Consider the following 24,250-nt stretch of genomic DNA (forward strand, 5'->3'; position numbering starts at 1 on the left):
TCGCGAGATGGGAGGAGTACAATGGCCGCCCTGTGTCTTCAACGGCTTGCACAGGCGTGCTATCTGCTAAACATTAATATATACAGATCAGCGGTTACGGGCGACAAGGAGTTGCGTAAGACACTGACGATAGACGTACATCCTTATGACGTCAGACGTACAAGTTGCGACCTGTTCATGCATTGCGGAAGTGACTGACACAACAATACAGTTGAGCACATCATAGGAGTCCAGAACTGTTCTCACAATTTTCACCAGCAGAGACACATGAGGAACGAATTACATTTCAAGGTATTTAACGAAAGGTCTTTTAAATTGTAAATTACAATGACTCATTTATCTATTGAAACATGCGGTAATGGACGCCGCTTGCACACTCGATAACATACGATCTACTACTACTATTACATTGCCGATAAACTTCCGCAACTGGAGAACTATAAAGCATTTTTTAAACAACACAGCTTCCTTACCGCAGTTAGATGTCTAACTTGCTTAATGTCGTATTTTGTGTCTTAAGAGCAAAATCGGCGACAGTGATGTAGACATACAGTGTTTATTTAACATACGTAGCTCTAAAGCTTAAAAAATGGTGTTATAACACATGGCCAGTGTCTGATGGCAGGATATTTTAAACTACAACTTAATAATTGTATTCATATTGCTATGTCCCCTCGAGGAAGCTTCTGAAAGTAGCACTAAGATATGCTGTATGCTGATCCTGCCCTTATTTTCAAATTGCCTCTGACCATGACTTTATCGTTTCTCTCCTTCTCTCACATCCAGCTTGACGTTCCGATGAGGTCTCGCCCATTTGGCCCTTGTTGTCATCCTTTGTTGTGATGGCAACTCTTCGCTTTACAGTATTCATTCTCCTCTTGTTTCTCTTCTCTTTTTCTCTATTACTTCTGGCCCATCTGCCCTCTGTCGCACCGTCACTTTCTTTTCCACAGTCACCTTTATCGCCATCATGCAGTCCAGGTCAGTCATGGGCTGTCCGCCTTCATGCTGACCCACATCACGAAGATAATCAGGAATCTGAGAAACTTGATGAAATTGCTAACCAGGTACTGCGCTTTATTCATGACTGTGCAATGTGAATTAGCTGATGTCTCTGGTACTTTAATATAACTAGTGTACATCTGCAATTACCCAGGGAATATTCCATTCATAATCTTATAAATAATGACAAATATGTGTTTAAAGTACATTTAAGGGAAGTTCATATACTGTAGCTCCCAGTCATGTAGTGTTGGAAATATTTTAGCATATTATGCAGTACCTATCTTTCAGACTTTTTCCTGCAGCATGTTATAAGCCAAAACCAAAACAGAATTGCCAGGCAAACAAACATCGACACTGCTTGCCCAACCATTTGCCCAGAGTAGTCCGCAGTAAATTTAACAGGACAATGTAATTAGGGGTGTTAAAAAAAATCGATTCGGCGATATATCGCGATACTACATCGCGCGATTCTCGAATCGATTCAATAATCGGCAGAATCGAATTTTTTTTTTCTTTTTTCTTTTCTTTTTTTTTTTTTAGGATTCACACCTTGAGCATGGAAGAATGTTATATGAACGGAACATTAAGCTTTAATATTTTATTTTAATGCTGTTCAAACATGAAACAGATTACAACCTCTATAAGACTGAAATTTCAGATAAATAATACATTTTCATATGAATCTTACACTCTACAAGCTTACTGATTAGTATTTTCTAAATTTGAATGAAAAAAAATCGCAACAATCGACTTATAAATTCGTATCGGGATTAATCGGCATCGAATCGAATCGTGACCTGTGAATCGTGATACGAATCGAATCGTCAGGTACTAGGCAATTCACACCCCTAGTAATTAACGTGTTATACTAAAGTCATTATAAGTCACAGTCCTATAATTTTTCCTTTTTTGTTCTTTTATTTGATGTGTGATATTGTCACACATCACAGTTCGCAGAGGAAGTGGTTTGTAATTGTCGGGTGAGGGAGGAGCACAATCGTGAGCTACATTTGTATTTCATCTTCATCTGTATTTTGACCATTCCAGGTAGCAGAGCAAGCTGGGCTGCACAACCAGGGCCAGATTGGACAGTTGGCAGGCCACTACTTGCTGTGTTCTTCTCAACCTGGTGCTAATGTTTGGAGGAATGACCTCTATCCTGGGAATGTGCTAGCAAGCCACCCTAATGTCCTTTGGTACTCCCGGGAGAGGGTTCTCAGCCGCTCGAAAAGATCTATGGCTTTTAATGACCCCCAATACCCAAAACAGTGGCACCTGGTGAGTTTGTGTAATGCTACTGTATGATAACATTTGATGTCACAATGTACTGTACTGTACAAAGTGAAATTTTAAATGCTGACAGCACAAAGTCAATCATGTTTGAATAGGTCCAGATAAAAAATAAAATAAAAAACAAAAAACCTAATGAAATGTATGTCCCTTAATAGCTAGTCTTCAGACAACAAATTATTGTTGTTGACTTTAACCTCCGTCTTCCCTTTTCATGATATGCTTGCATTGAAGCACAATGACAATAAGGGCATGGACATCAATGTGACTGGGGTATGGGAGCGCAACATCACTGGCCAAGGAGTAACCGTGGTGGTGGTAGATGACGGGGTACAACACACTCATCAAGATCTACAACCCAATTATGTGAGTCACTGTTAATTCATTCCATTAAAAAAAAAAAAAAAAAAGCCTTTTTTTTTTTTTTTACTAAGTCATGAATTACACGAGAAATTAGTGTTGTTTCCATAACAATTACCACCAAGGTGGATGTCAAAGTCCCATCTTTGAAGGACCATTACTTGTTGTATAAATAAATATTCATATTAGGGCCTGAATGATAAGCATTTTTTGAGGTCGTTACCGATTATTGGCAGAAAAAAAAATTCTGATTACCGATTAAACAACTGATTATTTAAAAAATATATAATGCATAAAATTAACCCCTTCACCATTTCAATGGGTGCCACTTACACACAAACCTTCGCTATTAAGATTCTCTGCTTTGAATGACAAGTCCATATAAAAAAAGTATACAAAGTTACTGTATAGATTTATGTGTCAATAATAAAACCACTCTTACTTTGTTACAACTGCTGTAAAGCATTAATGCTTTCTTTTATATATTTTTATCTTGTGTTATTTTCACAAGTCTTGGGACTTACTGGGCCAACCTGGGACCACCTCAGAGATTGTATTTCGTGCCATGTCATGTGGAAATGTGTGTTAAGACAAAAAAATAAAAAATAAAAAATCTTTGGATACCGTGTTAAGAAAAAAAAAAAAAAATCCTTGGATATTTGCATCCTTGATTTTTGAGAAAAGAAAGTCTTTGAATCCTTGACATATAAATTTATAATATATTATAACTTGAAAGGACATGATGAAATGAAATCAATAAAGTGAAATAAGAATAGAATAAACTGAAAATAATAGCAACTGAAAAAAACAACAAATACTGACTGTTCCTGTGCGTTTTGGCCTCTTAGGGGCAGTGTGGTGCCGTGCATCCATGGCGTACACACTTAAAGTGAGTACAGAGAAAGTTGCGATTGAATTCTATTAAAATAACTACTTTTCACACATTTGTGCCTTTGTGTGATGTCATTTGTGGGTATGTGTTCCCACAAGATTTGTGTGTTGATATTCGTTATTTGAACGAAAAACACAAGTTGATGCTAACTTCCTGTTAGCATTTTCTAACTTCCTGTTAGCGCTAGGCTAGCGATGTTGCTAGTTGCTCATGCTATACGCAAGCAAAATGATGCATTCAGGATACTTTCACAGCGTCAGAAATTCAACTGAATGTTCCCTTTTCATGGTTTTTACATGCACATTCACCTAAATTGATTTTGTGTTTCTAGAGTCCAGAGGGCAGCTATGATCTAAACTCCAATGACCCCGACCCTATGCCCCACCCAGACGCGCACACTGACAACCACCATGGTACTCGATGTGCCGGCGAAATCGCGGCAGTTCCAAACAACAGTGTTTGTGCTGTGGGAGTGGCGTATGGCAGTAAGGTGGCAGGTACACAGTACAAGTGTGGTTAATGCTCCATTCACATGTGCTGAGCGAGGTAAAGGCTGAAATATCAATCTCTTCCATCCCCAGGTATAAGGGTCCTGGACGGCCCCCTGACAGATAGCCTGGAGGCCATAGCCTTCAACAAACACTATCAAGTCAATGACATCTATAGCTGCAGGTGATCCTTTGGTCTAGATTGTCTGCCTTGTTTTAACTGTCAATAGCAAATTGGCAAAATGGTCACCTCCTGAGATGGATCAAAACTGGTGGATTTTGCTGCTTATCTCATATTCCACAAACACAATATTCATCAGAATGCTGTGTTTATATACTAATGGAGGCACATACAATTTTTATAATTAAAAAAAAAAAATATTGTGTTGACTTTCCCTTTGATTAATCCATCGCACATTGCTAAAGTGATGTAAATTATGTTTTCTTAGTTGGGGTCCTGATGATGATGGTCACACTGTGGATGGGCCCCATCCCTTGGGCAAGGTGAGAATGTTAAAATGTTGATATTACTCTTTTCTAGCTATACTTACTGTATTGCATCCTGTGTAATGTCACCAAAGCTTTTAGTTATTATATTTTGTCCTGTACTATGCTGATGTTCCAGTATTTGTCCCAGGCATGTTTGGTAAAATTGTATTTCATTTATTTAGCGCTTTTCCACCTTACAAGGCTTTACATTTTGACTACTCATTAACTTATTATTAATACTGGAATGAACACTGCAGCTTTAATTTGCCTTGACAGTTAATAAAGGTTTTGCAATGGTGATATTTTGACATTGAAACAGAGTATTTTCTTTGTGAAGAATTGTTTCAAAATCAAAAGTTGTAGTGTCAAAAAAACTGATTGTGAAGTGTTTTTTGATACATTGCAGTGTTAGTTTTCTCCTGCAGAGGGCAATGCATCCCAACTTTTACTTTGCGACTTTTATTTAGCACAGCTTCCATTTTATCTTGGTTGTATAAAGGAACATTCTGGTTTTTCAAATGAGTCAATGTAGATCATTTGGTGAATTGTATTCTATTTTCCTCACAGGCTGCACTCCAACACGGCGTCATTGCAGGAAGACGGGGCTTTGGAAGCATCTTTGTCGTTGCCAGTGGCAATGGAGGGCAATACAATGACAATTGCAACTATGACGGTTATGCTAACTCCATCTACACCATCACCATTGGTAAAACAGAGTTTGAATGTACATCTTTGCAAATGTGCATTTATGCAAATGTCCCAAGGCTAATTGTTATATTGTACTGTTTTGGACGCAGGAGCTGTTGATGAGAAGGGCAGGATGCCATTTTACGCTGAGGAGTGTGCATCCATGCTGGCTGTCACTTTCAGCAGTGGGGGGAACAAGTTGAGGAGCATTGTAGGTCTTACTTGAGAACAAAAAATGCATGTGCCAAATATTACTGAAATTCGTTTGAGCTGATTTCAGAGCCAATGACTTGATTGTGGTGTGAAAACCGCTCACATCTAATAGACTCGATGATTAAGGGATTGATTTAACACCTTAACTTAAAATAGAAACTCCAGTCTGAAACATCAGATAATGACAAGGATGTCTTTAGCGTGTTCCCTGTGTTTTTAGCAGTCAGCACATCACTGCAATTTTATTCTTGCTGCTGGGTGTGTAGACACAACCCATTTATATTTGGTGCTGTTTGTCCCTCGTCACTATGGAAATAGTTTGACTAGCAATGCCATTGCCCTGGGAGGAAAGCGATTTGACAAAATTACTTCTCTCTAGAGGAGCGCAAGCCACAAGCTGACCACACAGTGCACTCATTGGCCAAGTGTTCACCTCACACTGGAATTTTCAAATATAAATATGTGACCCATTCGGGATTGGCACAAGAAACAATGTCTTCCCAAATGTATAACTAGTAACAAATGATGTATTCAAAATGAAAACAAATTATGTGTAACGGTACTATAATAATTGGCTATGGTACAGCGAAAGGAGAGTCTGAGAAATGTGATTGTCTGTGCAGTGGACCTTGTTGTCAGTTTTGGATTCACTGTTAAGTCTTTTTTTGATTATCTTAGTTTTACTGCATTTGATCATTGACAGGTTCCATTACGATTAGCTGTTAGCTTTGTTTGCGTAGAATGCAGTGATAATATGAGCTATTGTGTCACTACGCACAAGGCATCCTTGTTGGAGCACAACAAACATACACAGGCACAAACAACAGTGATTAGCTCCCTGAACTCTTCAACAGCTTGAACAGCTGTTAGGAAGAGTGTTTACTTACTTGTAAACACTGAAAGGGATGAGAATTCCTTCCTCTATCATGTTGCCTGTTAACTGCACACCAGCAAGATGAAAATATCACTTGTACACGATGAATGTGGGGGGAGGGACTTGACTGGCTCGGGTCTGCAACCTGCGGCTCTGGAGCCATATGTGGCTCTTTCATACTTCTCCTGTGGCTCATTGTGGATCACTAATAAAATGAGTAGAAATTATTATTTATTTTTATTATTTACATTTACTTTTTAGATAAAATATTCTTAAAATTAATTAATGATTTAGATTTTTAAAATGACCATTTTTACTGTTAAAAAAAAATGTTAGTCCAAATTTTCAAGTTGTCAGAAAAAGAGACGAAAGTTAGATGAAAAAGTTTTAAACATTACATAAAAATATACAAAAAGGAAGGAAAGGGGGAAATTACCATGAAATAGCCAAAAATGTCAGAGAATCTAATAAAAAAAAAAAAGGCAGAAATGAAAATGTTTAAAAAGTAGCTATGAAAAGTCCAAAAACAAAAGAAGAAATCCTGAAAATTACCAAAAAGAGTCCACAAAATTGCCAACAGTCAGATAATGGATTTAAGAAAAGGCAGGAAAGAAAATTTTCAAAAAGAAACTATAAAATGACAGAAAACAAAAGAAGAAATCCCGAAAATTACAATAAAATGTCCGCAAAATTGCCAAAAATGTCTGAAGTTGACAGCAAAACAGGCAGAAAAAAATGTCAAAAATTAGCCATAACGTCCACAAAACGAAGAAGAGAGCCAGAAAATAACTGTCCATAAAATTGCCAAAAATGTCAGAAATTTGACAGAAGGGCAAAAAAAGCATGAAAAAGCATTGCAAGCCAATGAACTGCCAATAAAAGAAAAAGAAGAGTTCCCCTCCCGTTTCCTGCTATTGCAGTGTCCATTTAATTCACGTTTAGTTTCTCTTGCTCATCCCGTTACTGTAAATTTAAAGGCTCTTTATTTTTATTTGGACAAATTCCTGTTCTTGCCTTTTTTAAAAGCTGGACATCCTGGATGTTGTTAAATCAACTGTTTACACAAATATGCCCTGACACCCATTTGAAATGTTTCATTGTTGTCCCCCTCAAAGGATCACACAGTATCACATTAAAAAAAAAAAAAAAAAAAAAGTGTAATACATAAGTACTTGAAAAAAAAAACAGTGATTTTTTTTAAAAACTAGTGAAGTTTTTTTTTTGTTCCACTCAGAAATTCGAAGTAAATTGGACAAGTCGTCAGAGTTTGAGTACATTTTAGCTGTTAATTAAAAAAAATTAATATAAAAAAAGAAAAAAAAAAGAAAAGCTACTCAAGGGTTGAGGAACAAATAGCCACTCTACCACCTGAGCCATGCCGCTCCTGCTGTTTTGATGGTGACAGGTGGAATCCTTGTACCTCCAAGAGACCTGCTTTGGTCTCAATTTGGACACACCAGTAATGCAGTCTAGTGGCAAACAGCAAGAGTGGCATGGCTCAGGTGGTAGAGTGGCTGTCTCCCAAGCTGAAGGTCATGAGTTCGTTGCTCAAGGCTTGAGTAATTTTTATTTTTTATTTTTTTTGTAAATTAACTCATTCACTGCCAGCCATTTGAGAAAATTTCAAAATTCTAATACCCATGTGATATTACGTTCAATAATTATATATAAACCGAATCTACCAAATAACAGAATAGACTCCCTACTTTTTGCCCCGCCCCGTTCTTTTATAAATGACAGTAGAAAAATGTAAGTTTGCCAAAATACAGCCATTTCTCCCGTGGACTCTGACACTGTGTTTATTTCGTATAAAATGGGGCAATGATGTCATCTACCAGTGGTTGGGCATCAGTAAAGTTGTTTCCAAGTTTGATATTTACTGTGGAGCATAGTCAGATTAGCCCCCATTTATCTCCGCTCTAAAAGATACAATTGACAAGTATACTTGTCAAAGGCAGTGAATGTGAGTTAAAATGTACTCAAAACTCTCCCTGTAAAAATGACTTAGAATTTCTAACTTTACTATTTTTTATTTTTTTTTACAGTGTAGAATTTGCCTTTGTTGTATGGCACATCGTTCTCAATTGATCTTCTAGGAGTCCTTGTTGACTACTTTAGTGCATAGTCTGCTAATTGTAATCCAGTGCCATTTGAAATACATCGATCTGTGACAACAGCTGTTGACAGAAGCGTTCTTAACCGTTTAAGTCACCGCTGCTGACTTAGGTGGGCTGCGAAACTCTAGATCCATGGGCGACCTCAGTGAATTTCTGTTAGTCTCTGAGCTGAGCTATTACCACCGCCTCTGTGTTTTATACCATACAAGGCTCTCCGTGGTATGTATAGCCTCAATCCATCTATCTGTGTAGGTAACATCGGACTGGTTCATGCAGCAGGGGACAGGCTGCACAGAGGGCCACACTGGCACGTCTGCCGCCGCCCCCCTGGCGGCCGGCATGGTGGCACTCATGCTGCAGGTCCGTCCTTGCCTCAGCTGGAGGGACGTCCAGCACATCATCACCTTCACTGCTACCAAGGTAAAGCCACTGGTGCCTCGTGTCACTATTTGCAATATACTTGATCTCTTTGGAGAGTGTTTTTCTGTTTGTGTAATTGTAGATTTACAGTGTTCCCTTGTTTATCATGGGTATCGCATTCCAAAACCTACCTGCGATAATGGAAATCTGCGTTAATTTAAAAAATAAATAAATAAATAAATAAATAAATAAATAAAAATCTCCCATTAATGACATACATTTTTTTTTCATTTAAGATATATATATATATATATATATTTTTTTTTATAAATGGTTTGTCATTCATAATTTATGTTCTTTTTTCCTTTACATTCATTTTTTCCATTAAAAGTACGTTTGTTTGCTTTTTTAACTTACTTATTACAGTAACCAGTGCAGTTTGTATATATATATATATATATATATATATATATATATATATATATATATATATATATATATATATACGCACACACACATTTTTTAAAAATTATTATTATTCATTATTTTTTCGTTTTGGTATGATTTTGTTTATTATGAATGCCTTTTCATTCATCATTTGTTTTGTTTTTTCCCATTTAGTCAATTTTTCCATTACAAATGTGTTATTTATTTATTTATTTACTTATTATTACAGTATACAGCACAGTATATATATTTTTTCATTTATTATATATGTTTTTAGTTTTGGTATGATTTTTAGTTTATTATGAATGTTTTTTAATTCATGTATGTGTTTTGTTTTTTTCATTTAGTCATTTTTCCCATTAGAAATATGTTTTGTCTTTTTTTTTTTTTTTTTACGGTAATTATTACAGTATACAGCACAGTATATATTTTTTCATTTATTATGTTTTTTTGTTTTGGTATGATTTTTAGTTTTGTTTTAGTTTTAATTTTTATTTTTTAGTAATGAACGCTTTTTCATTCATCTTTTTTTACAGTCATTATTTCCATTAAAAGTATGTTTATTTTTAATTTACTTGTTATATATCACAGTATATATTTTCTATCTCTGGAATGCAATGTTGTGGAGTGATGGGACAGACGCCGTTGGAAAGGTCTTGTCGAGACGAATCCGCGGATGCCATATGTCGCCCGTCGGGCGTAGGGTTCGAGAGATATTGCCCTGCAGACCAAAAAAAAAATCCGCGAAGGATGAACCCATGATAAACGAGGGAACACTGTATGCATGGGAAGAAAATCGTAACTTTGATTGTCCACTAGTGTGATAACAGTTCAGACTGGAAGGAGAACGGAGCAGGTTTCCACCACAGTCATCAGCATGGTTTTGGTCTCCTCAACGCATGGAAACTTGTTAATGCAGCCAAGGTACATTAATATGTCTCAAATAAAGTGAAATATTTTCAAATAATTGTTGACTCAAAGAAATGTATATTTTTTTGCAGGTTTGGGAGTCGGTTCCATTTCTTGTGTCCTATCAGAGCTCAGTAATAGAGGAGAAAGTGTCCATTCCAACATATCCCAAGGAGCTGATTCGCACCTGGACAGGTACTTTCATGTGCACTCTCTGCTCTCTTCTTCTTTCTCAACTCCGCATTGAGTGGTTATGCACCGTGTAGCCACCTCCCTCTTTTTCTTCCCCTCCTTTCTTCTCCCCAGTCTGACTTGGCCTCCATATTAGGTAATGTTCTGCTGTTTGTGTATTGAGACGTCCACATTTACTTGGTGAGCCACATGTCTCCAAACGGCTTCTGTGGCTTTGTTCTGTCATGGCTTTATTTAGGGCAAACTCTATTGATCTTCTTTCCTCATATTATTGTCTTATTGTTCATATATTGAGCTTATGATGATGTCATTGTAGCAGAAACACTTCCTGCCGCTCATCGCTGCCTCTCAAGTGTCCTGTCCCACATTTATGGGGCCTTTTAGTGGTCAGGCCCACTGCCAGAGGAGGTGGATTGTTCAGTAGACTTGTAGCTCTACCCTTCAACTATTTTGCTCTCATTCTTCTCGAATTGAATAAGTGGAAAATATAATGTCAACAGTGTTATGTTTCCGCTGTATTTATCAAACCCCTGCATTTGTTTACATCTCCTTTCGAACCATTGACTAGTCTATGAGTCTATACCTGTTTATGCTCTCCATCAACTCATGTCCCTCCCCAGCCGCAGGCTTTTTGCAAAACCTTAAATGGTCAAAAGAGCAGATTTGCTCATTAGATGTCATCGTGCAGGACGTACTAAAAGACTATCTGGCTGTCATTCTTGGGCGAGCGCTGGCTAGTAGCTGAGGTTCCGTTGAGATTGTCACAAATATTGAATTAATTTAAAGTCAGTCCAAATGTAGAGTCGATTCTGGCTCTCTTCACCTTGGCTTCAGAAAGTGTTGTATTTGTGTATAAGGAAGTGTTCCTTTAGGTGTTCTAGGCATCTAATTTTGCTTAAAGCTACTATATGGATGATTTCCCCCAAAAATATCTTCACAATAGCCTTTTTATTTGACCATTTATGACTGAAACATATTCTAATTAGTAGATCAACATCTTAGCTGTTCACAATGGGTACTCCTACAAGCCTCTGGCCAATATTATTTAGGAAGCGTCTGGTCCGAATCCTTCGAATTTCCCGCCCTCTGTCTGCGGGATGTGACGTCATGCGCGTCCTCGTCAGTTGTTTCCTGTCGCGCGAAGACGGAACTAGTACAGATTTTCGCTGCCCCAGACACCCGCTTTTACTCCACGGAAGGCTGCTTTAAAAAAAATATGAAAACTATGTCAAGGGCCACGAAAAAGAAAAAAATCTAAACTTGATAGTGACCGAAGCCGGGCAAGAACGAGAGTGAACATTGGTTTGACATTTCAGCGGTGGAGAGAGTTGAGATCGGACTTGGATTAGAAAAGTGATTCACAGCTGGCTTTCTTTCTACTCCAAAAGGTAAGAAGCGAGTATCTTGACATTTAGAAGAAAATGTGTTGTTTTCAAATAGCAGTAACCTCAAGATCGATCACTTCTGGGTCGTAACTATTGGGGTGAAAGTGAGGTGGACGGCAAAGTTAAATGTAATCGAACAGAATGACTTTATGAAGAACAGACGTTCCATTCCGCGGCGTTTCAATCAGGCTAAATGTTGCCTTATTTTCCTCTGTGAAAACAGCCTATTGTAGCTACATTATGCTAACGGGATGTGAACGGTACTACTGAATGGCGATAACATTCACGGCCGTATCACACAAAGTAGTGAATGGGTCTATATGTTTTTCACAATCGTCAATTTCCATAAATGACAGCCCACCTTTCGGCTAATGCACAATGACGCTAGCCTGGGGGCGACATACACTATTAATGACTAGAATCAGGTTGACGTCCGTCAAGCGGGGTGACTACAATATGTAACTGCATATTAACATCGGAATGAGGTCCAATTAATTGACGTAATTTGCACATCGTTTTGGAGTACAGCACAGGACTGGACTTCGACCGACTAAAGCAATATGATCTGCACGTCCCGTGGACATCAATTGTTTAGTGGGGATCGAGAGTCTCATTCCGTGTAGTAGCCAGCTTTGTATAACATTATAAAACTTCTTACCTCTGAAAACATAGTTTAATTGGATATGAAGAGCCCAGTCTTCAGTATTGAGGTCGTGCACGTACGAGTGCGCGCAGCGTGTACGAGCGTGCAGTTTGTTTTCGGCCACAGGTGGCAGTAGAGATTTGAAATGTTAAATCTTCCATATAGCTGCTTTAACTAAAATTGGTCAACTTGGTATTGCAAATCATAGGAGTCCGAGTCCAATCATAGGAGTCCGAGTCCAATCATTCATCTCAACTCTATATTTATTTATAGAGCAGTTTAAAACAACCACAACTATTTTCTCAAGTTTGAACCTCAAGGCAGCAGATGCAACAAAAACAGTAGGGGCCCCAGAATTGAACCCTGTGGGACACCATGCATTCCGTTATACATTTTGAATTCATATTGCACATTTCGGGCACCACATTTCCTGTACAAACAGGCCAAGCAACATAGCGTGATCACCTGCAGCCAATGATGGACAAAAGCGGGCCATATCATCACAAATCATTTGAGTCGGGTGCGTATCCTGACTAGAGCAGTTGAAATTAATTGATTAATCAACAAATAATCGATTGTCAAATTCATCCACAACTATTTTAACTTATTCAATCCCAAAAACATTTAAAAACGTTTTTTTAACACTTTGGCCTTCCCTCCCAAAAACGTGTTTACATGTTTGTTTGTTTTTTTTGTTTTTTTTAATGCAAGAGCATATAGAAGGCTTTGATGCCGCTTCTGATATGAAGCGGTGGCTTAAAGCAATGGCAGTTATTGCGGCAAGCAGGTGGCAGCAGATTATAAGAGATCAGAAAGGGCCTTGTTGCAGCAAGCTCTTTTTGTCATTGTATTTACCAGGAATGTGAATATGGATGAAACAGCTATATTCTAATGCAAATTGCTGGAAAACGGAAACAGATACAAATACACTTTTTTTTTTTTTTTTTCCTGATGAAAACAGAGACTCTAATCTTTCCTTTGGTGTGTTCCATGTTTTTATAGCAATAGAACAGAATATTCTGTGGGCCTTGCAAAATCAGCCAAAATCCAACAAAGCAGCCGGAAACAAAGGGGGTTGCTTCAGTCAAAATGGCTGGGAGTGAATGAGTTAATAATAGTAATAGTAATAGTAATCCTTAAGAGCCATTTTTTGTTTGTAAAATTTTCCAAATCCTCTGATTTTAGCATATCATCAGTAATTGTTCACTCATTTCTGTAGTCCTTCTGTGTTTAATCAACATACGGCATTTGCAAGCATCTGTTTTTGCATTATTAACCAGTGATTGGTGTTTATTTTTTACTTCATTTTCATAATCAATCATACTGTTTGTGTAGGCCTTGATTTAGGCACATGTGGAACCTGCAGCTTTACAGTATGTTTACAAAGGAAAAACGCACTTTTCTCCATGTGGTTCCCCCCTCAGTGACCGCTGCTGACTTGGCACCGTCTGGGATGCAGACACTGGAGCACGTGGCTGTTACCGTGACAATAACCCACCCCTGTCGTGGCAACTTGGAGATCGTGTTGTTCTGTCCCAGCGGAATTTCGTCAGTCATTGGGGCTCGACGGGCTGTTGACAGGTGACCTAAAAAGCGTGAGTAGAGCACCCGAGCCATATCTGTGCTCAAAAAAATGAATATTGTGCTCTGCCTTTTGCTTCTTTGCCACACAGAGACTCTGCAGGCTACCAGGACTGGACCTTCTCCACCGTGCGTTGCTGGGGGGAGAGGGCTGATGGTCAATACCGCCTCAAGATGACTGATCATAGTAAGTTGTGTCTGCTATGAATTACCTATTATGAGCTACTTCCTCCCACAATGACCCTGTGCTCATATAGAGGAACCATCGTCTCAACAATGTGCCGATGTGGGGGAGTTAACGCAGTGGAAGTTGACTCTGTATGGATCTTCTATGACCTTCAAGGAGGTCAAGGAGAGACAAATGTGAGATCTTATACTGTAGGCATTCCTTAGCAGCTAAAATAATTGTCATTTTTATTTTATTTTATTGTATTTACAAGTCTTCTTTCAATTTGAGCTGTTGTTCATACAATATTTATTGTGACTGGTTCTCTTCTGTGACAGGTTGGTGAAGGATGCCATGAGTGGCAAATACCTGGACAGCAACTTCTCTTTGCCTTGCCCCCCAGGCCTTGATATTCCATCCGAGATCATCAGTCCCTTCACCTCAAGCAGTCTCAGGGTAAGTTCAGTTGCCTCAAAAACAACCTCACACATTCTCCATATGGGTCGGGAATATCTTGCATCTCCAAATCTGTTGCAATGTTGTCGTCAATTCCAGTTCATGTTCCTCCAGGTTGCTGCTTGCCTTGTTTTTCTGTTTACAGTTTACAGAAGATATAAAAGTCTACACCCCCTACTCAAATGTTCAAAAAAAAAAAAAAAGAGGAAAAAATCATAATCACAATTATTTTTGGTAATAGCTAAAAATCACGATTATTCAAATTATTATTTTTCAGTATGAAACAAGAAAATTTTTAAAATATTAAGACAAACACAATAATTTGAAACAGTATAATTATGCAAGTTCCTTTTGGACCCAAAAAGATTGATTAAATTTGTCATTTTAAAATTAAAAAGGTGAAAATTTAATTTAAACAACGCAAAATTAGTATTAATAATCTTTTATTTTTGTTTACGATTAAGTTGATTTTGTAATTGTGGAGTGTAATAATTAAAATTGTAATTGAATTTCAATTAATTGCACCCTAAGATCAATATAAAAAATTTAAAATATAAAAACCTGTACAGCTCAATTGAAAACAAATGGCACCCTTTTGTGAGTGTAAATAAAAATAAACAACTGAAATAATGTAGTTGCACCCTCTGATAATGTGTTTAAAAAAAAAAAATGGGAATGTGTTTTTGTTTTTTTTTGGGTTTTTTTGTTCTGTACTAAAGTGTAATTGCACATCCACTACTGTAGGTGGCAGTGGTGCTATCATTGGCGGAGGAGCAAGGAGTATTACCTCGTTTGCAGAGGTGTACATGCAACATTTTTATAGACAAATTATACTATTTATTGTCACGGTAGTGAGTTTCTCCTTCCTGATGGGGCGTAACAAAAAATAAATAATTGAGACACACTGGATTAGCCCCAAATGACAGATTTAGCTTTTTAGCACAAGCCTGAAATAAATACTTTAGTTGGAACCTTTTGAAAATCATTTCAATGGAAAACCTGTTTTTGAAGATCTTCAGCTACTTGGCAGTTACAAGCCAAGTGGGATATTGCAGATGCTATATTAATGCTGAATATATGACCTAAGAGTTGCATATATCTGTCTTTGTTTCACAAAGGTAATTTGCACAACTTTAAAAACTGTGTAACTGTGTAATTGTGGACATTACAATGGAAGTCAACCCCCAAATATGTTCTATGCACCTCTACTTGTCTAAACACAGTATTGTGATTAATATTGCGTTTGTGGAATATGAATTAAAAAGCAAAATCTACCCAGGCCATTTTGCCATATGCTGTCTACTGAAAATGATATCACAGTTGCTCAGGTAACGACCAATCACGGCTCAGCTTTTTTCTGAAGCTGAGCTGTGATTGGTCTTGGAGATGAAAATGCCATGTATAGACAGGTGAGGGCACGTCCAACATATAATTGTGAAGAAAATGATTTCCGCTTCATCTATGTTACACTCTTAAAAATGTGTGATAGAAATATGGTTGTGCATACTCTGGCCAGAATATCCAAATGACTGTGATGCTTTTCCCAACACTGGTTTGTGTTTCCATGCCAAAATACACACAAAGACAACAAACAAGACAGTATCAGACCACAAAGGAAAGGGGTATGGATATTGGCTTTTGACAGGGGTGTGTAGACTTTTTATTTTGAACACAAGTCCTTAAAATAACACATTTTTTTGATCAAATAAAAATAATAACTTGCCACTACATGCATTGTTTATATAGCAGTGTGCACATATCCTCTACTAAATATCTTCTGTCCAGTTTCTGCTCCTGCTCGGCTGCTTTGCGCTGTTCTGGTCTCTCTACTACATAGTGGAGGCCGCCATAGCCCACCTGGACGTCCGAGGCCTCCACTGCCTGTCCTGGAGGCAAATGGGCGCCAGAGTCAGGAATGGGCGTCGAGGGAGAGGAGCGGAGGAGACGTTAGATGAAGAGGACGGAGGCTACGAGGCACGAGAATGTGAGCTCGAGCTGCATGCCGTGCTGGACTCCGAGGACAAAATGCCGCTTCTCGATCGAGAGGTGCTGACAACATGACACAGGGACTGACAGTCGGACAAAAGTGCCCTTTTGGACGTCTCCGACTTCCAACCTCCTCCAGCTGTAGTTTGACCGATTTGTGGATGAACTTCACTGTCATGCGTCGTGTTCAAATGTGCTTCAAACCTGAGGCCTTTTTCTATCAAGATGCGTTTGGGGTGAGTGAGTGTGTCTGTCTGTGCAGCTATCTCTCACGCAAGACGAGAGAAAACCAAAAGGACTTCAAGTCTCCGTTTGTTACTGAAGAATTAGTGAGGAATGTAATGTATGCACTTTATGAAGGTGAGAATTTCTGTGAGTGAGCGGTTGTGTGGCGAGCATTAACTAGATCTTCCTCTTGAAGTGGCCTCAATTTAAAATTTCGCTTTGGTACGGACATGTTTTAAGAATATAGTTATTTTTGATGTAGGATGAAATGCATTTGACGTTGAAGTCCAGGTGTCCTTCAAGCAACTAACTACTGAAAAAAACTTGACATGGATTTTTTTTTTTTTTCTTCACATGTGAAAAATTATATTTTTATTGAAGTGTTGCATATATATCTATATATGCCTTATACACCACATAATTTTTGCTGCCTATAAAACAGTTTATGCAAAACATTTTTTACATATTAGATGTCTTTCTACTGTTGTTAAAGAGATTGAGTTGGTTGTGCTTTGCTGTGCAAGTCACAAAGGAATAATAAAGGACTTGATGAAATTGTTTGATACTTTTTTTCTTTTTCTTTTTTCAGTACCAGCAAAATGTTCCCTCTCCCCCCTTTGGGTTGCACAATTAATACAGTTCTTGCACACATGTACTTCCAAGTCATTCTTTAATATGAAAATGTACAAAACGGTGCTGATACAGCAGGCATACATAGCTTTGGATCCTTTTTAAGCAACATTGAACATTCTCCATGTTGTGTTGTCATACAAGCATTGGTGATCTTCTTGTGACCAAATCCTGGATCATATATTTATTGCTTTATGATGACGCATACATACAGTACAGCTCTTATCAACTGGGAGTGACAGGACAGCGCAAGGTGAAGCTCTGCAAAGGTCAACAGTGTGCTTTGTGTCAAGAGCTGAGACATGGGGTTCATTTGAAAGTATGAAATGGTTACTGAATTGAAAAAAACAAAAATGGAGGACCTTTTTACAAGGTGTTTACAGGCTCCCTGATGGTGTGAAGGGTAGTTAATTTTTATGACTCCGGGATTTTACAAGATTTGCCTCGGCCTTCCATAGCTCATGCCCTCCTGACTGGCTCCCTTGTTCGATCCCATCTGGAGACCAATCACGTTTTTGCCCGCCTTGATCTGATCCTCTGAGAATTCTCGCTTGTTCTCCTGCGCTTTCCTGCAAGGCACGTACAAACACAAAAATCAACTTCAGTGCTTGTTGAGGGTTTCAAAAGGATGAATTATTTTACAACGGGACCCACTTGAAAAACCAGCTTGGGTCGCCCTGGTACGTGCCCTCATCCTTGGTGACGGCCAAGCTGCCGAGAGCTGACAGGGTTCTCTGCACTGCTGCCAGGTCTTTACCTGCCCATAAACACAACATACCACGCTTGGATGTTGCATACGGCTACAGTCCACGCACACAATTCATAATTAGACCAAAATTCTCAAGGGAAAAATCTAATACAACACAGTAACTAAAATTGATAAATAATTTTTGCAATATTGTAAGTGCTTAAAAAAATAAAAATAACATAAAACTGAACCTAAAGCTTACGTTTATAAAACTAAATTATAATGAGAATGTACTGAACCTGGCGCAACATTTTAAAGAATATTTTTTCTTAAATATTTTTTCCCTGTGTTTAGGAGTATTTTTTCCTCCTGTTTTTCTGATTTTTTTTTTTCCACCATTCTTCAGAATATTGTTTTCATGACAGAAAAAAAAAAAAAAAAAAGCTACTCAAAATATATGTTGGCCATTATTTTCGGTCCAGTTGATAATATGTATATTAAAAACATCAACACTAAAGCTAATAAAAACTAACCTAAAAATGAGCATTTCTGAAAATTAATAAACCAATAAAATCTAACATACACTCTAAAAACAAACTGCATTTACAAAACAAAAATCACTATGAAATTTTTAAAAACTATAATGAAAAATCGGAAAGTATTACATCACTGCTACATGCACTTATCTGAGGTGTCAGCAAATCTTTTTGAGGCTTCATCTCAGTCAACTTTTATCAACTTTACGGGTGAGTACATTTAAGTTTTTACTATAAACAGTGGTTAGAATATTTATCTTCTGTCATGACATTAGCAGTAGCAGTGTTTACAGTACTCATCTAACCTTCCCAGAGGTCTACGGTCTGGAACATGTCAGTCTTCGTGACGCCGTATTTCTCAGCGGCATTGAGGAACTGAGAGATCTGCTCCATCTGTTTGAAGGCCGCAGGTGAACTCTGGATCTTCTTGACAGGTTTGTCTCCAGGAAACAGGCTGTTGATCAGTTCACTCAGGACCTGGGAAAAGATGGAACGATCATTACGGTCCAAATCGGTCACAAGGGGGGGGGGACGACTCCTGGAACAGGCGTACTCACGCATCCGTCTTTCAGCCAGGCCTGGAATCCAATTTTTCCTGACTCTGGCCTTCCGACGCCAGAGCCACACTGGCGGCTGATCCACTCTACCAGAATCTGCTCCAGCTCCTGGTCATACTTGCTCTCGATCTTATCCTGGACCTGCCGGCTCATGCCGAAGGTTGGACCTTTGTTTGCCATGCCAGCTCCCTGGTGACGCGAAATTGCTCGATGTTAGAAATGGGAAAACATTGTTTATGCACTGCAGTGTTTACGCAGAATTCACTTTTATCACATCACAAAGTATTTTGTGGCATATTGTGAATTCAATCTGTAATGTCAAAGCTCAAACATGCACAATAATCATAAGCATTTACGAGCAAATAAATGTAATTACAATATATGCAAACATCTTTGACATGCACATCACAAGCGTGTAATGAAGCAAAGATGCTCAGCTGCTCAAGTGGATCTCCCGTTTCCCAGTAGAGTGACATTAACAGCACAGAGTGACCCTCCTGCGCACCATTTTGCCTTAATACACGCAGCGTGGTGCACAAAGGGAGCTCTAAGTCAGCCATCTTTGCATGTTTCTTCTTTGTCATACAGTCCCAACATGACTCGTTGCTGTCTGCCAACATACACGAATATGCTTGCCAGCGTTTTTCATATACTATGTTGCTTTTTTTTTTTTTTTTGTGCAAAACCCGAATGTAGATGCTGTCTGCACCATCCAACCTTTGCTGCCATCTTGACGTCAGGTCACTTCACCTTCCTGTTCCTGGGAAGGTTCAAAATTCAAAATAGGAAGAGTTAACACACCAAATGGGACGGCTGACGCTGCCTCCATTGGCTCCAATTGCTTTGTGGCTTTTTCTATAAAAGAGTTTGTGATAAACAAATAAGCTGAATCTCCAGCACTGCCACACATTTCTGCCATCAGGATGGTAAATTGCACTGCTTTGTACAGTTTTTTCTTTTGGGTAAAATTCTTTAGAGTGACTCTTAAGGCAATTGCTCAAAGGGAAGTCAAATGTGTTCCTCTGGAGAACTATTTGAGGGTCACAAATAGGTGAGATTCCGTGAAATATCCAAGAGTTGGAATTCTCACTTCTGTAGGCTTTCCTGGTCTGTCTGCCAAGAACATTATTCCTTCCTTGGATAATTTGGTCCTTTTATTATGATTATTATTATGATTATTATTAATAATCATAATAATAATAATAATAAATTAACAATATATTTATTATTACCATCATCATCATCAATAATAATTCATTTTGTTTATTTATTGCTTAAACTTAATGCTCCAATGCACAACAGGACATTTAAAAAAAAAAAAAAAAAAAAAAAAAAAAAAAAAAAAAAAAAAAAAAAAAAAAAAAGTGTTTCCATTTGGTTTGCACTGTTCTGCAACCCAAATTGTCACTAATCTCTGTTCAATTTTTCTGAAGTTTTTTTTGGGAGGCGTAATTGTGAAACTGATAGCAAAACAATAAGCTATAATGACAAAATTATGTAGGATAACAGCTAATGCTAAAATCTTTACTTATCAACTGGGACAATTGCCACAAGTAGTTCAGCTAGCTTGCTAGCTAAGACCACACCCCGAAAATACATACATTGCACGCGAGTGTGCACACGTCGCATAGAAAAAGGCAGAATTGACAATTTTGAGCTTACGTCACAAGTCAAAATGGCAGTCTCACCTGGTGAAAAGAAGCTCTCCGCTCAGTGAAAAGCACTGGACTTTGGATCATTGTAATTTGATGCGTGTGGGGATTATTTTCATTTTAAAATGTGATGAAATGTCAATTGACTATTATGACTAATAGGCTATAACAATCTACCTGGTTTGTATGGTAGTCAATCAAAAGCAGTACAATATACCGTTTGCATTGCGTTGCATTACGGAAATATCAAAAATGCCCAGATGTATGTAATATTTAATTGCAAGGAGTGAAGCAACAAAAATTGTCAATAGCTTTTTATTATTATTATTTTTAATATAAGTCCAACTTGATAGCTAGAGTGTGTACCAGGGCTTCGGTCTGATGTGGACGATTTTTTGTGTGTGTGCGGAGACACAGACAGACAGACAGACAGACAGACAGAACACCTTGAAAATCCCCGAGACAACCATGTTGGATATTTTTCCAGTCATATGAGGCTTCGCCAGAAACGGAAAAACTTATTCCACTGTGAACCTCATACAGGAAAATGGAAGGAGGCAGAGGGTCACTGCAGCTTGAGTTTGACAAATATGACAAAACCAATTTAACACACCGGGTGGACGTCAACATTTTTAAAGCATTTCAACGTATTGGAGGGGTGACAAAAAAAAACAACAAAAAAACTCAATTTGAGCTTTTACATTATTGGTAACAAAGCAAAAACCTCTAAGTATTAATGTAACTAAAAATACATTTTTCATTTTAAGTACGTGATCTCTGCTACCATTTATCTTTTCTTTTATTCAGGGGGTTAAAAGAAAAGAAAGAAGCCAAAACAATATTTTGTAACATTCAACTTAAAGCACAGTACGTTTAAAAAAAAAAAAAAAAAAAAAAAAAAAAAAAAAAAAAAAAAAAAAAAAAAAAAAAAAAAAAAAAGTATTGTGATTTTAAATTTATAATTCATGTCACATATGGCCCTTTTTTCCTTTTACAATTTAAATTAATTTGATGACTTGTAACATTTAGCTATCTATTATGGCTGCATCCTCAAATACTACTACATGTAGTAGTATTTAAGTATGTTAAAAGGTCCTACTTCTAATTGTCAACATGCTGCATCCCACAGCAAGGAATGTTGCTACTGCTATTCTTTCATCTCCCCTTCTGTGTTTTCTTGCTGTGGTTAGCCGTTTCCATGGTGGAGACTGCCAACAGCCAGGACAGGAAACCAGCGTTTGCAGCTGTTTGCAGCTGTGTTAACCGTGGCCCTCTGTGGGGACATTGCATCATGCATCACCACATTTAATCGGCTCCTGATGATCTGATATCAGTACAGCGTGTTTAACTGATGATGTAATAATCCACAGAAATGTGGACAGTTAGCCAACGCCCACAAGCTTTCTTCTTCAGTGGAGAGCAGTTTCAACTTTATTGCTGTGTCCAAGTTTATGGATTCACTGATAACAATATGGTGTGTGTTTGATAGTAGTTCACAGTCTAATTTTTGGACTATTGAGATTAACACTACTTAAAGTCACTGGGTTAAAGTTAAAGAGGAAGATGCGTTTACGTAATTGTGCGTATCTCTACTGAGGCATCTCTCACCACATGGAAACCATTGTACGCTGTTTATTAAAGTAACTGTGTGTAGACATTGTTGCCATCTAGTGGTGAGCTAAACAACAAATTCAAAGCACATGCACTACAGTGCCTCAAAGAGACCACACTTTGCATGCCTACCACCAATTACTGTGTTCACTAAGTTTGCCTCCTTCAGGTATCCGTAGCAGAAAGATGAGGCCTACGATATAGATAGAAATAATAATACAGTGTTGCCTCACTATAACGCGGTTCACTTTATCGCAGATTTTTTAGTGCAATTTTGTATTTTTTTTTCTCAGTAATGTACGCATTTTATAAAAAAAAAATTATGAAGGTTTGAACATTGTGAATGCTTAAACACAGAAATGTGAGAAAATGTAAATTCCTCAATGAGGAAATTAAAATAAATGATGTGGTGGGGTGTTTTAGAGCCTTAAAATATTTTTAGTAAATGTAAAACATAAAGCTAACTATTTCACGGATTTCATTTATTGCGGGTATTTTTTGGAACCTAACCCCTGCGGAAAACGAGGGAACACTGTTTTTTAATTTTTATTAATTTATTTTATTATTATTATTTTTACATATTTAAACTCATACTTTTTTTTTTTAATGAATGAACATTGACAAATCAAAAACTCTTACACTACTGTATCTTTAAGGCAATTGTTTGTGGAATAAACAGTTATTTTCACCGAACTATAAAAGACATATTAAATTTGTACAGATATGAACTATTTTAGTAAGTAGCCTACACGGAGGAACCCATGAGGCAGGTTTAGGCAGCTCGGAACCTACTTAGGAAATACCTTCAGTGGCAATGGAGTGGTAAGAAATAATTATTTACAAAAAGGGCTTCATGTAAATTTATTTTAGTCATTTTTAGTCATCCCTCGCTGTTGAAACTAGTTAGGATTCGGAAATGCCTTCAGTAGGAATGGTGTGGTCATATCATATCTCATGTTTGACAGTCCATGTGACCTATTAAAAGACAACAAAATTATTAAACCCACTAACGCTAGTGTTAAAAAACACCCAAAAGAAACAATGCTTGTAAAAGTGGATTTGTACCTGACTTAGCTGCATATATTTATTTAATTAATACAGATCGTTTGCATCCTTGCGAGGTCAATCAGTTAATTACTTCTCAAGGAAATGCCTGCACTCTGAAATTCGTTGACACGTGGAGGAACATAATTAAAGTCTACTCACTGTGAGGGATGGATCTGCTCTCTGCTGGCCGACGGTGCAGCTGGTGGTGGAGTGTGGATATTTTCTTGGCGAAGACCTCCCTGCTTAAAAATGCTGGCTTAAGAGGGGCAGACGAGCTAATGACGCAAACATTTTGAGAGGGTGGGCGCGGTAGACGGAGGGCGTGTCAAGAGGAAATGGGAGGGCCCGATGGGAAGGGGGAAAAAAGGAAAGTTCATCCTAAAAAGGGCATGGCCTTTAGCGGCTCCCTGCTACCGCTTCCCACTCCATCAGCGCAGTTCTAAAGCCCGGCCTTATTTGGGAAGAGCTCCTCCATAGCAGCCACACTGCGAATTCTCCAAATACTTTCACCGCATCCCTCATCATTATGAGTGCTGCATGAGAGAGTTGGAAAAGCAAAGAAGGCACACTCAGTTTTGTTATTAAAAATTATATTCTTCTATTCTGTTTTTTTATATATATATAAAAATGACCTATTTCCAAGAGTCTCAAGTCTCAAGTTTCTGCACTTACATTCCACTGCAGAGAAGTGTTTGCACAGCTCAATGTTGCAGAAGGAGGGGGTTGAGACTGTCTCACTTGGTTACATTTGGAAATTGGAGTAA

General features: G+C 37.9%; 2 protein-coding genes across 3 annotated transcripts; one reads left to right on the forward strand and one right to left on the reverse strand.

Moving 5' to 3' along the window:
• The first annotated feature begins 157 nt into the window (after positions 1 to 157).
• On the forward strand, positions 158 to 17,320 carry pcsk7 (proprotein convertase subtilisin/kexin type 7). Its single transcript, XM_077540916.1, has 17 exons — positions 158 to 291; positions 787 to 1,067; positions 2,053 to 2,283; positions 2,530 to 2,661; positions 3,879 to 4,044; positions 4,129 to 4,219; positions 4,485 to 4,539; positions 5,092 to 5,230; positions 5,322 to 5,422; positions 8,668 to 8,835; positions 10,042 to 10,146; positions 10,224 to 10,326; positions 13,776 to 13,932; positions 14,025 to 14,119; positions 14,190 to 14,295; positions 14,437 to 14,554; positions 16,340 to 17,320. Exons 2-17 carry the CDS (start codon positions 843 to 845, stop codon positions 16,613 to 16,615), a joined length of 2,268 nt encoding a protein of 755 aa, XP_077397042.1. The 5' UTR covers positions 158 to 291; positions 787 to 842; the 3' UTR covers positions 16,616 to 17,320.
• Positions 17,321 to 17,418: 98 nt separating this feature from the next.
• On the reverse strand, positions 17,419 to 23,811 carry tagln (transgelin). 2 transcript variants are annotated; one of them, XM_077540917.1, is made up of 6 exons: positions 23,646 to 23,779; positions 19,894 to 19,936; positions 19,177 to 19,365; positions 18,925 to 19,096; positions 18,050 to 18,152; positions 17,419 to 17,964 (listed from the first exon to the last, which is right to left on the reverse strand). In XM_077540917.1, exons 2-6 carry the CDS (start codon positions 19,903 to 19,905, stop codon positions 17,826 to 17,828), a joined length of 615 nt encoding a protein of 204 aa, XP_077397043.1. In that variant the 5' UTR covers positions 19,906 to 19,936; positions 23,646 to 23,779; the 3' UTR covers positions 17,419 to 17,825. The 2 variants fall into 2 exon arrangements, with proteins under 2 accessions (XP_077397043.1, XP_077397044.1); XM_077540918.1 differs by lacking the exon at positions 19,894 to 19,936 and having other exon boundaries at positions 23,646 to 23,811.
• Positions 23,812 to 24,250: the final 439 nt, after the last annotated feature.

The sequence above is a fragment of the Festucalex cinctus genome, chromosome 13 (genome assembly GCF_051991245.1).
Source record: "Festucalex cinctus isolate MCC-2025b chromosome 13, RoL_Fcin_1.0, whole genome shotgun sequence".
Lineage (NCBI taxonomy): Eukaryota > Metazoa > Chordata > Actinopteri > Syngnathiformes > Syngnathidae > Festucalex > Festucalex cinctus.